This window comes from Protopterus annectens, chromosome 3.part1 (assembly GCF_019279795.1).
Source record: "Protopterus annectens isolate FY-2018-M chromosome 3.part1, PAN1.0, whole genome shotgun sequence".
Classification (NCBI taxonomy): domain Eukaryota; kingdom Metazoa; phylum Chordata; order Ceratodontiformes; family Protopteridae; genus Protopterus; species Protopterus annectens.
The window spans coordinates 1821583146-1821597519 of NC_056732.1; the positions used below are offsets into that span (position 1 = coordinate 1821583146).

The window sequence follows — 14374 nt, forward strand, 5'->3', positions numbered from 1 at the left end:
TTCTCTGGGAAAGGGGCTTCTGAGGTCTGACCTCATGCTGTTTCATCAACTCCATAACATAGCCAAAAGAGGTGTCACCACAGGGGGATTTGGGAGAGACATGCTCTTCATTGGGTTCAGTGTACTAGGTGAGGGATTCATCAGGGGGTATCCATGTGCTTCATATATTACATCTACTCTTACTATGTCCCTCTGACTGGAGAGTCTACAAGAAACCTAGAAGAAACAGGGGGCCCTGAATGCATGCCAAGGTCGAAACCAGATGACTGAACCTGGCACTTCTCCACTTTCGGGACCTGAAAGAAGCAACGATATCTGGCGCCAATCAAATTGGGTCTGATGCTAAGATATCGGCCAGACTGTCGAGTGCTGAAGCTGCCAGGGGTAGGAATGATTCTGAAATCCAGAGTGTCAACCAAGGCTCCAACCTCTCCACAGAGAGTGATCCTGGACAGATCCACAGTACGGGTGCCTGAAGTGGCCAGGGAGTTGAAATTAACAGAGGGATTGCAATACAGCCCAGACCTGTAAATCTAGAGCACAAGGGACTGGAAAGAAAAACATTTTTTAGAGCCAAAACCTCAGGTAGTGGAGCTGAGGAGGCTGGAAGGATCTTTTGTTGAATCTGAGTCTGCAAAAAGGATTTCATCAGCTGGCCCAAGTCCAACAGCTTCATGCTTTCCACTGACCTGACCTGGTGGACCAGGTGGAAGATGCCACTGATGGTGGTTTGAAAGATCTCCTTCTGGAGGTAGGACCTAAGCCAAGGAAGCTTGGCTCTACGGCTGGATGGGCGAAGATTCCGGGGTTAACTCTGATGGGGTAACTTGCAAAAAATGTGGTACGTAACCTATCCACTGAAGCAGAAGAGTCAGTAGCTAAGAAGAGACTGAAAATACTGAGGGAAGGAGACATGGGCATCTTTGACACTAGTCCATGTGATTGAGGTAGAGTATACCGAGTCGGACCTATTGGAATCGGAGCCAGAGGTGTCAAGTTTGGTGAACATTTAGCTGCTTCTAATCAATCATTGTACAATGAGGTGGAGCATTTGTGGTCCCCCAAACTTTGGATCAAGACTTCGGGTACTTGTTCTGCGATTCCTCTACATCCCTTTTCTCAGGCCTCTTACTGAGAGAGGGGGAAGAAGAAGCTGTAGACAAAGGAAGCATCTTTAAGACCCAACTTGACCTGATGTTCATTGAGAGCTCAAGTCCCAAATGTAGTACAATCTGAAGGACTGGATTGAAGGTGGGCAGTGTCTAAAGAATCGATGCAAGAATCATGGGCATCTTGTGTGGGCACCTTGTGCCTGTAAGGCAGAAACTTCTTGAACCGTTTCACGATCTCTCTAACTCCAGTAACAATGTAAGCCCATCTACCTAAATGCCTAACACCCCATAACAACAACACAACTGCTTAAAAGTTAAAGTAACAAGACAAGCATTTTTTTTGCTTTCATAGGTAAGGCAAAAGGTGGAAAGAAATGACAAAACAAGCACTAACACAGAAAAAAATCTAAAACACCTACATTATTTAAAACACTAAAAACTAGGATAGAGTATACTACACAATAAGGCTACATTCTGCACAAAAAGTTACATTGGGTGGATCTCTCAGACCATGATGCACTCTCTAAGGTGCCAAACAAGACTGGAGGACAGAAGGGGAGAACAGGCTAGTATGGGGAGAGACAGTAGAGTTCTTGGACTGAAGTCTTTACAATGGCCAGCTTCAATCTGAGTCAGATCTGCTAACTCACAGGTTGAAGTCAGCTGGGAAAGACAACATCTGATCTGGCAAAGTTCATGCATTGCTGTAGACATTTGTAGAGTCCTTTGGTCAGTAAGTATTTCTCAGGAATTTCCTACCCTCAAAGGTAGCACCATTTTTATTGCTATAGACTTGGCATTCTCTCTCTCCACAATGGCATTGCTTCTGCAAACTTTTTTTTCATATTGATTGAATACCAATATGTACTGGAATTCCTTATTTGACTTCAAACGTTGACCTACTATACTCACAGCTATGCTCTTAAATTGTACTTCTGTTATAACTGAGGATTTGGTGCTGTCCTCTGGCAATGTGGACAGGCTGCACAGAAATTATGTATTCCTTGCATGACACAACAGGACAGTAAACTATATCTAGAACTTTAACCTTAGTCTTTTACATCCCCAGGTGACCAACCTAGATTTGACAGTGTGTTAACTTCAATACAAGGGTTTCAAGAGACTTTCATGACAACTGATACTTTAATATTTTGTTATTTTTTTGTTACCCCTGTAGAGTCCTCTCATAGCTCTAAATATGCATACGATGCGAGGCATTCAATTTGTCTCCTCTTCCACTCTCGCTACATTCCTATTGGCTCTACTTAGTGTTTCCTCCTCACACTCCCACAGGACCTTTTTAAAGTTGATATGACTTCTCTGGTGATTAAAGTAATGCTGACATAGCTAATTAGTTACACAGTATCAAATGTAGGGTGCAACCCCATCCCCTTCATTCAAATTTGTCTGTAATAAATTTTTTATGGCATGTGCCCCAGAGGACGACCTTTTGGATCTGACTTTGAATCCAGTCATGGACAGTCAACATTCTATGATGGCAGCTTTCATCTCTGAACTTGGTAATATACAGAAATCTTTAGCTGCTTCCAGTCATGGACAGTCAACACTCTATGATGGCAGCTTTCATCTCTGAACTTGGTAATATACAGAAATCTTTAGCTGCTTTAACCACAAAACTGTATCAAAATGAACCCTTCTGTTAAGGAGAATAGTTCTGGTTTCTTAATGAAGCAACAAAGCTCATCAAAACAGGACCCAGAAGCAATGTATGAATGAAGTCAGCACTTGCTTTAAAATACGACCACTGCTCAGTCCATTCAAAACGTTTATTGCAGCAGTAAACAGTAAAACCACAAATTAATTTAAATCCAAGCGCTTTCGCTCGGGTAAGTCCGAGCTTTATCAAGGAAAAAATGAGTCTGTGATTCCAACCTTTAAGTACCTTTCTCGTTTAAGTCACATGACTCTTTTTAATAAATGTCTCCCTTGTTAACCAATAAAAACAAAAGTAAAATTGTGTAATCATCCGACCTTTTTATAAAAGTGTGGTTCTTATACTAATTTTGACTTTTTAAAAATATGTCATTGACACATGTGAACCATACTTCTATGAATATAAACTTGTCCAAAGACTTATTAAAAATTTTTTATAATCAAAATAATCAACGTTGAGTAAAATGAGCAATTTGTTATAAACTAAATTACTAAAGTGAATAAAAATTACTTTATGCACATAAAATTCCTGTAAGGAAAAGTGTTTTATACCTCCCCTCAAGGAAGTTCAGACACTCCGCCACGAGGTACTTTAACTGTGGGGTGAAAGGGGTGGTATATCTTGGGTGTTGTATGGCTTGTTATAGTTTTTATGTGGGCAAGACAGAAAGAGTTTTTAGGAGAAGAGTACATGAACATTTCAATGACATTGCTAATTGTAAAGAGAGCAATGCCTTTTACAAACACTCTTTGGTCTGCAAAGAGATGCTTATAAAATTTGCAGTATTAGAACAGATAACACCTGAAGTATGTAGGGGTAGTTGGAAAACCAGGATGGAATTATTTTGGCAACTTAAATTGGATTCCACCAGGTTTCCCGGGCTAAACGACAGTCTGAATATCAATAGTGTTTTAAAATTAAGACAAGCTCGCCTTTAGGATTAAAGAAAACAGATTGTCCATCACATTATGATTTTTATTATTTACTGTTAAGCAATTTGATTTTAAGGGAGTTTTGGGGTGGAGGGTCAATGGCCCTCCGACCATCAAAGCAATAGGTTTACCACATGGGAAATTAAGTTAAAATAGTATATTCTTGGGTTGGTTTATATATACATTAAAAATTACAAACCAAATTATGATTTTGATTTTTTACATACATAAACAGGAATTTTATTTTATGCATATAAGTATTTTATTTCACTTTAGTATTTAGTTTATAAAAAATGCTCATTTTACTCAACGCTTATAAAATAGAGTAAAGTTCATCACATGTAGTCACATGTGAATGTGACATATTTTTAAAATAAGAAAAGAATTATAAGAACCACACTTACCACTAATAAAATTTACATGTTTACTTTTTTTTTATTTTGATTTGGTTAGAAATTTATTAAAAGATTAAAAACTAAACGAGAAGAAAAGTTTGTAAAGGTTGAAATCACAAACTCATTTTTTCCTTGATAAAACTAGGACTTACCGAGAAAGCTTGGATTTAAATTATCTTGTCTAAGATGGTTCCTAAGGGTCTATTGAATAGAGAAGACAGGAAAGTGTTAACTGAGCTTATGAATAGGCATGATTTGAGGTTTATGAAGGCCGACAAGGGGGTGGGGTGGTAGTGATGTCTACAGAGGATTACAAAAAAGCAATGGAAGTTATTTTAAGTAACATAGATGAATACTGTGAAGTTAATTACTACTCATGAATGCTGATCTGACAGCGGAGGAGTATGATTTTCTTATGGTAGATCATCCAAGAGTAGGTGTACTCTTCGGACTAGGTTCATAGTTTAGTACTACGCTAACTGCTCTTGCGAGCCATTTTAAGCCTAGCCAATTATCCCTTGTGAGACTCAAACCCTGCACCTTGTGTTTGTAAGGTAAACACCTTAGCCATTAAGCCACCCTCAGAAACCTAAGATACATAAGAATACCTAAGATTTACTAACCCCCCCCTTTTTGGCCTATTGTTTCTTCCTCTGGAAGTGTTACTGACAACATTTATTTATACCTGGACAAGTTGTTGAACCCTTTGGTTCAAAAGTTACCTTCATACAGCATGGATTCATGGTCATTTCTAAACCAAGTGAGGGTGTTCAGTCTGAGTGATAAAGGTGTTAACATTAGGGAGAACAGCCATGATTTTCTCATGTTAACAGTTGATGTAGTGTCATTATACACTGCTATACCACAGCAGGAGGGAGTAGAATTTGTGTCTATTTTTTACACAAATACACTACTTGGCCAGACTCAAGATGACATTTGTACTTTTTTGTTAGAATATGTTTAACAGAAAATACTATAAGCAGCTTTGAGGGGTAGCACTGGGTACTACAGTTGCTCTGGCTTTTGCCAGTCTAGTGATGGGTTGGTGGGAGAGGGAGATATTACCTACTTTGAACTTTGCTAATGAGATTTTATTTTACTGTAGATTTATTGATGATTTATTATAAAGGGACCTGTCGAACTGTACAGTACCTTTTTGGAACAACTTAATGCAAGTAGTAATTTTTTGAATTTTACTTTTGAGTGACTATGGTCACCGAGTTAATTATCTGGATATGACGTTGAGCTGGAGCACCATTGAAAAAAAAATTTCTAGCATTATACACAGGAAAAATACATATGTCAGTAATTATTTACACTACCACAGTACCCATCCTAGTCTCTTGTAATTTGTGTGTATACTGATCATGTCTAAATAACTAAATGTGTCTGTAATTTGTCTTTGTGGAGCTTTTCTCCCCGGACCTCTGCTGAAAAAGGGCCTTTTCGGCTCAGACACCCCCGGTTAACAAATGTAAATTAAATTAAATTAATTATGAAACATAATATCCCTAAAGGACAGTACATTAGAGCCTCATGTATGACAAGTGATGATGCTGGTTTCCCTCGAGAAAATGAGTTCATCACGGAGTTATTCATTAACAGAGGCTACCCAAGGATGTTATTACAGAATATTGCTTTAGAAAATTTACAACAGGAGACTGATAGATTTTCCACCTATTTTAGTTCATGGATTCCAGGACAGAAATGTTGGTATGGATACTGGAGATGCTTCCTATGTTCCTAGGTGTGTTACTGGTATGTTTGTTGATAGTGACACCATTAAATCTGTGGTAAAGGACAACCGGAAAATTATTACTGGTAGTAGTGAGTTGCACTAGTTTTGGGAAATGTTCCTAATTTTGTACACAAAAAGGTTAACACTATTAAGAGTTTACTGGAGAAAGCTGATAACAGAATGTCTCTCCCTCACTCGAATAGACCTAAGGGTATGTACAAATGTTTTAGCTGCAGTGTTTGCAGATACATTCACGCAGATACATTCACGCAGTCTGCCACATCTGAGTCGTACTATTTCTGTACCAGGGACATTTAATTGCAACACTACCAATGTGATATATATTGCTCTATGTTCTGGATGTTCAGCCTTCTATATTGGCATGACTATCAGACAACTAAATAAGTGGATAAAGGAACACTGTTATGCTATTAGAAGTAAGGATGAAAATAATAGCGGCGGTTAAACAAGGTTAAACTATTCGGGCTACCTAAATTCCACTCTTCAAATTTTCCCTTATAACTACCTTCCTCGAACTGTACTGCTGATCTAACCAGCGTATCCTATAACTAAAAAGTTCATCTCTACTTGATTCCCAAGTAGACTATTCTCTATCTGTAAAGCTTAGCACTTGCTCCTACAATACTTGCACCTCGATAAAGCACTTTTATTATAGATAGTACCCCACCAGCCTAGAACCCACATCCCCCGGAGTCTTTTGTAAGTTTTTTTCACCTATTACTTCTAGCATGTCGAGGGATCAGTTGCTAGTGTCCTCTCCTGCTCAACTGGTGAACCTGGGAATATTGAGGCAATGTTACAATTGCCTCATGTACACAGACAATCCTCTCCTTCTCCCACAAAACACAAATACATGCGAGAGATGCAACTATACAGCCAAACTGGAGGCTGAGCTCTCTCAACATAGGACTGGCAAGACCAGACAGGAGGAGAAGGTAACCACACACACTACATACCCAGTCACACATAGTACCATCACAACTTCAAATCATACACATAATCACACAAAGACATACTCGGAGGCTCTGATCAAAAATCTACCAAAACAGCAGAGGCCACCAAAGCAGACACCCAAACAACTACCACCTCAGGACCAAACACATGCAACACATAGACCACACAGTCAGAGTGTCAAACAGTCACAGCCCTTAAGGCCAAACACAATGCCAGACACACTCGTCATTGGTGACTCCATAGTCAGACACACTGACGTCCCGCTCACCAGACTGAGTAAGGAGAAGGTCACAGTAAGCTGCCTGTCGGGAGCTAGTATCCGCCACATAACGCAAGCACTCAGGTCTCTCAACAGCAGGTACACGTACGATTGTCCACGCTGGTGTCAACGACCTGAGACGTACCTCCTTGGACTACATGAAAAGAGACATTGAGGAGCTCTCTGATTATGTAGCCCAAGCAGGTATGACCCTGACCTTGAGCAGTATCCTACCTTCACCTAGAATGATGCCACAATACAGTGATAAGATGATCAGCTTTAATAATTGGCTTAAATTCTGGTGTCATTCAAAGGGGATCCAATGTCTGTCTGCCTGGGATGACATGCTGGACAAGCCACGCTGCTTCAGGGACGGCTTGCACCTGTCACCCCTGGGCTTCCGGATATTGGCAAAGGCTCTTGCCACCCCCATAGTGCCTTTTTTAGGCAAGGCTCAAATTCTAAACCTACCACCCTAGAACACAAAAAAGGAAAAAACTAAGGGTAATGCTGCTCAATGCCAGAAGTCTCAATCTCAAGATGCACGCACTCGAGGCCCTTAAAGGACACCCACACCTCAAGGTTGGTGGCAACGCACGATGCATCGGAGACCATCCAGGTGCAATTAACCATAGGCAAGACTGCTCTGCAATTTGTAGCATGTTACAGGCCACCCTCTCAAACTCAGGAACCTCACATGGCCTTCCTGAAAACACTGGAGGGGATAAATGTATCTCCAAACACCATCATACTAGGTGACTTCAACTACCCTAACATAGAATGGGAACACTACTCAAGCCCAAACACTCTAGCCCAAAGGTTCCTGGAGTTCATAAACTCAAATGCCATGAAACAACTAGTCACCATCCCCACAAGAGGAGAAAACATACTTGATCTCATCATCACGAACATGGGCTCAAAATGTTCAACACCGGAAGTATACCCCTCACTGGTGAGATCAGATCATAAACTAATCTCGCTGGAGGTCCTCATCCCGCCCCCACCTGAATTAAAAAAGACCACAGTGAAAAACTTCTCAAAAGCCGACTTCACACTTCTAAAAACTAGTGTGGTCTCCTTTAAGGCCCCTGAGCCAGTGGTAAACATTACTCAAACCGCTGAATCACTTACAAATGCCTTCTACCAGCACCTACAGGACTGCATGGATCAGGCAATCCCAAACAAAACTAAGACTCTTTGTACCAAAGGCAAGCGTCCAGTCTGGTGGACCCCAGCCATAAACAAGCTCTACAACAAAAGGAGGAAGCTACTACAAGATAGAGCAAAATCCTTGAAAGGTAAGACACCTTTGATCATTATAAGTAAAAAACTAAGAGCTCTCATAAAATCATCCAAGGCAAATTTTGAGAGAAAAATCGCCAAGGACACAAAAGACAATCATAAGGCCTTCTTTAGCTATGTTAGAAACCTAGGAGGAAACTCCCAGATATGCTCAGAATTAGTTCAAAATGATGTGAAGATTACTGAACCTACACACATTGCCAACATACTGGCTGACAGGTTCAGTGCAAACTTCTCCCCCTCCTCCCCCCCAAAAGGAGAGATATCTATACTAGAAGATTGTAGCCCCCCAAACATCTCCAACGCCCAGGTGAGAACTGCTCTCTCCAAGGCAAAAAACACAGCATCCATGGGACCGGATGGTGTCCCCGGCTGTGTGCTCCACGAACTCAATGAGGAATTAAACCCGCAGTTAGGACAGCTGTTTAATCTTAGCATCACCTCAGGATACGTACCCAAGGAGTGGCACACGGCGACTGTGGTCCCACTTCACAAGGGCGGTGCCTCCACCGACCCTGGAAATTACCATCCCATTAGCTTGACAAGCCTTATCTGCAAAGCCATGGAGAGGATCATAATGGAACTCATAAATAAAGACATAGGGAACTTGCAGACTTTGGATCCAACCCAGTTTGGCTTTGTCAAAGGCAGATCAAGCTTTTTAAACTTGGTTGACTATTTCGAAACAGTCACCAAGGCCATTGATGAGGGAAAGGCAGTCCATACAGCCTACCTCGACCTGGCAAAGGCCTTTGACACAATACCCCACTCAGGTATCATCGAAAAACTCATCAGCTTGAATGTAAACCCATACATCACAAGATGGGTTGCAAACTGGCTAAGTGACAGAACCCACAGGGTCAGAGTTGCTTGAGCCATGTCAGACTCAAAGCCTGTCACAAGTGGTGTCCCACAGGGCTCAGTCCTGGATCCACACTTGTTCCGCATCTACTTTTCTGAAGTACAAGCAAACACAGGAGGGTTATGGCTGACAAAGTTTGCTGATGACTGCAAAGTGGGCGCCATAGTCGAAAACACTTCTGACACAGATATCCTTCAGAAGGGCCTCAGAGAAACGGATAACTGGTGCCAGAGCCGTGGCCTAAAGTTAAACGCCAAGAAATGCATAGTCATACCCTTCGGGAAAAACAAGGTTACCCCTAGCTACCATATAGGTGGCAATCCACTGAGCACAGAAGAAGTCATCAGGGACCTGGGGACCCAGGTTGACACTAGCCTTCGCTTGACACTCATGTTGCTAAAGTAGTCAGGAAAACCTTCTACATTGCCCACCTGATCATGAAGGGATTCACATCTAGATCAAGGGAGGTCATCGTCCCCCTGTACTCATCACTCATTAGACCTATGATTGAGTACAATGCCCCATTCGGAATGTATCTGACCCGACACCTGCAGCAGCTGGAAAGGCCCCAAAAGTTCCTCACCAAAAGGATAAAGGGTCTCAAAAATATGTCTTATGCTGCCTGACTGAAAGAACTCCAGCTCTATTCAGTCTCATACCACTTGCTCAGAGGTGACCTGTGCCTGACATATAAGGCCATGTCAAACCAAGATTTGATGAATATGCTTCACCTCAAAAAATCTAGATCCCTCAGAACCACAAGGGCGGGAGACTTAAACCTTGACACGGTTATTAATAGAACGTGCTGGAGGGACAGATTCATCACACAGAGACTCCCTATGCTGTGGAACAAAATCCCGGTACATGTGAGGCAGAGCACCTCGCTGGCCTTGTTCAAGAGGAATCTTGACCAATGGATGGGAGATCGCAGATATACCCCAGGGATTACTTCAGTGTCACTGCTTGACAGAGGCACAGCAAAATAATAGGCATAGTTTTATTCAAACTAAAGGGGTGGCGAAAGCCACATAACTATGGGCTAGGCTTATAAATGCCCTTGGGCAGATAGCCTAGTATGAACCTATAATGCCTTATACAGACATTCAGTTTGCTGTGATTTGTTTAAGAAATGTTCTTTTTCTATTGTTGAACACATAGACAAGGACTTGAGAGGTGGCAGCATGAAAATCCTGGTAGAAAGGAGGGAGACTCTGTGGCAATTAAGGTTAGGAGCAGACAGCCCTCCTGGGCTTAATGACACTGTCAACACAAAATGTTTTTTATTGGAGAGATAAAACAGTCATATAAGAGGTGGATTTTGGACCCCCCTTTGACTGTTTTTTAGCTTCATTTGTTTTAGTTTCTTTAAGAGAGTTACATTTTATTGTTTAATTGTTTTATTGAATTGATGTGATTAAAGATCCAGTGGGCGTGTTTGTGTGAAAGGTGTATGTATATATACATAGGTTCATAGGTTGGTACTAGGCTATCAGCCCTAGGGGCTATACAAGCCTAGCCAAATAATTCCCTGGATATTTCTTCCCACAATATTTACTTCCCTAGACCCCTGTCTAGCAGGGCGACTGACCTCATCCCCGGGGTGAATTTTCCCTCTCCCATCCAATCATCAAGGTTCCTTCTGAAGAGGCCCAAGGAGGCACTCTGCTTGACATGTATGGGCAGTCTGTTCCAGAGTATGGGGAGTCTCTGGGTCAGGAACGTATCCCTCCAGCATGTTTTGTTCATTGCAATTACAAGGTTTAGACCCCTGGAGGGTGTGGCTCTGAGGGATTGGGATTTTTTTAAGTGGACAATGTCCAACACCTCAGGGTTTGACATGGCCTTGTATGTTTAGCAGAGCTCGCCTCTGAGTAGATGATATGCCACAGAGTACAGCTGGAGTTTGTTTTTAGACGGTCAGCATAGGGCATCTGCTTTAGGCCTGTGATTCTTTTAGTAAGGTATTTCTGCAGCCTTTCCAGCTGTTGCAGATGTCTTGTGAGGTATATACCAAATGGGGCATTGTACTCTATAATGGGTCTAATGAGGGATGGGTACAGTATGAAAAGCCCTTAGTGATGAGGTGTACCACACAGAAGGATTTCCTGACTGTTGTAGTGATGTGGTTATCGAAGGTGAGACTACTGTCCACCTGTGTCCCTAAGTCTCTCATCACACTTTCAGTGTTTAGTGTACTGCCACCTATGTGGTAATTCATGGGTACATCTTTTTTCCACAAAGGGGATAACTATACATTTCTTGGCATTAAGCTTGAGCCCATGGCTCTGGCACCAAGCATCTGTTTCTGTAAGGCCCTTTTGTAGAATATCCACATCATTTGAGGATTCAATAATGGCTCCCAGTTTGCAGTCATTTGCGAACTTTGTTAGCCAGAGTCCCTTAGAGTTGGCCTGTACTTCAGAGAAGTAGATGCCAAACAAGAACGGTCCCAGGACTGAACCCTGACGTACTCCACTTGTCACTTGTCTGATGCTGGATTTGGAGTCAGCTACTTTTACAGTCTGGGTTCTGTCAGTAAGCCAGTTGGCAACCCATCGAGTGACATAGGGATTTATGCCCAGCTTAGTAAGTTTATCTAGGATTCCAGAGTGGGGGATGGTGTCAAAGGCCTTGGTCCAGAGAGGCTGTGTGGACCGCCATACCCTCATCCACAGCTCTGGAGACTGATTTTAAGAAGTCAATCACGTTCAGGAGACAAGATCGGCCCTTCACAAACCCAAACTGGGTGGGGTCCAGTGTTTGAAGATGGCCAATGTCTTTCTTTATAAGTTCCATGATAATGCTTTTCATGCCCTTGCAGATCAGGCTTGTCAGACTGATGGGATGGTAGTTCCCAGGATCCAAGGTGGATCCCCCCTTGTGGAGTGGGATAACTGTAGCTGTGCGCCACTCAGTGGGCACAAAGCCTGAGGTGAGGCTATGATTAAACATAAAACTTAGATGAGGTGCCAGTTCATTTTGTAGTCCATGTAGTACAGAGCCCGGGATGTCATCTGGTCCCATGGATGCTGTATTTTTAGCTTTAGAGAGTGCGGTTTCTACCTGTGTGTCCATGATTACCGGAATCTGGCAATCTTTTGGAATTGAGATGGGCTCTTTAGGGGGTGAGAGGGGGATGAAGTTGGCACTAAATCGATCTGCCAGGATATTGGCAATATCCTTGGGATCAGTATATTTGATGGTATTCTGTTGTAGCTCAGAGCAGATCTGAGCATTGCCATTTAGATTCTTGACATAACTATAGAATGCCTTGTGGTTGTCTTTGGAATCTTTGGCAATTTTATTTTCGTAACTAGCTTTGGAGGATTTTATCAGGGATCTCAGCTTCTTACTGAGGCTGGTAAGGGAGTTTTTTGCATCCTGGGATTTTCCTCTTTTCTGCAACAGTTTCTTCCTTCTATTGTATTTTTTGTTTATGGCAGGGGACCACCAGATTGGCTTCCTTTTTTTTGGAGTAGGGCGTCTTGGTTCTATTTGGGATGGCATGATTCATAGACAAGTGAATGTGTTCGTACAGTGCCTTAGTGTAGGATTCAGCAGTTGAACTTTCAGCTCCTGTCTGCATGGGTGCCATGAAGTTTGTCACTTCTGACTTAAGTAGCATGAAGTTGGCTTTGGAGAAGTTTTTTATGGAGGTTTCCTTAATGGGGAATGGAGGTGGGATGGGAATGTCAAGGGTGATTTGCTTATGGTCACTCCTGACCAATGAGGGGGTGACCACCAGTGTGGAGCATCTATCTTCCATGTTGGTAATTGCCAGGTCTAGGACATTGGAGCCCTTGGTGGGACAATGGATTAGTTGATCCAGGATGTTGGAATTTATGAATTCCAAAAACCGTTGGGAAAGGTGTTGGCACCCGAGTAGTTTTCCTAGTTAATGGCAGGGTAGCTGAAATCATCCAGTATTAGTGTTTGGTTGTATCTTAATATTTTCCAGTATGTTTAGAAAGGTGTAGTGAGAATCTTGGGGCATGGTAGGGGATCTGAAGCAAGCTACAATTTGGAGTGCAGTCTTACCTAGTGTTAGTTGCACCTAGAGAATTTCAGATACACTGTGTTGGGCAACTAGCCTGGAGGTGTTAATATGGACACTGCTCCACCTTTAGTGTTTCAGTCTTGGTTTGGTGGCCGAAAAGTGTGTTAAGAGTTGTAGCCTGGTATTGCAGGGGTGCTCTCTGGTGTCTTGAACCAGGTCTCAGTTACTGCACAGATACTGATGTTCTCCATTTTTAGGAGTGCCTCGAGAGAGTGCATTTTGAGGTTTAGACTTCTAGCATTGAGTAGCATTACCTTCAGATTTTGCATGCTTGTATCTGGTATGGTGGTGTTTTTGTCCTTTGAACCTTGCCTAAAAAGGCACTCTAGGGTTGGCAAGAGCTTTGGCCAGTAACCTGAATCTTAAGAAATACAAACATGGAAGTTTTACTAAAGTTTGTATTTCTTAAGAAGTCTGACTGACGAAAGCATGGATTAAACTGTTTTATGCTCATTTTTGAGTCTGTTCTCTGTTGCCTTCATTGTTTTTTGGTTCTTGGTTTTGTTCTACACAGAGTGCTGTTTTTTTGGTTGGTCAAAGTTAAGAATATCTGTGGACCATCACAAAACAGTCAGCCTAGTTCAGTATTTTAACAAAATGTTAAAGCCAATTTCTTAGCTGCAAATTGGTTTACCACTGTTTCACAGTCAAAGGCTGGATAAATAGATACAAATGGCTTAAGATCAGTGCGGTTTGCTGCACTTTTGAGAAGGGAACACTGTTTCACAGTCAAAGGCTGGATAAATAGATACAAATGGCTTAAGATCAGTGCGGTTTGCTGCACTTTTGAGAAGGGAACAAAAGTGTGACAACAATCGCTGAACCGCTTAACATTTTCTTTACACATAACAGCATTTTCATGACAATAAAATTAAATATAACCTCAGATAATGATAAAGCCTCTATAATTCCCTTACCTACAGAAATCATAGTCTCGTAGTTCTGTACCATCACCTCCCTGTGCAGCTCTTTCTCCTGGTCACTTAGTAGGTCCCACTCCTCTCTTGAAAATCCAACAGCAACATCTTCAAATCCTTCTGGCAGCTGAAAACACAAAGAATTGGTTT

General features: G+C 41.9%; 1 protein-coding gene across 1 annotated transcript in view; it reads right to left on the bottom strand.

Moving 5' to 3' along the window:
• The window catches only part of LOC122798703 (zinc finger protein 1-like), a 158363-nt gene that overhangs the window by 94960 nt on the left and 49029 nt on the right, over positions 1-14374 (bottom strand). The window contains exon 2 of the mRNA XM_044067798.1: positions 14225-14351. Within this exon, the coding sequence (XP_043923733.1) occupies positions 14225-14351 (127 nt within the window). The remainder of the gene's footprint in view (positions 1-14224; positions 14352-14374) is intronic.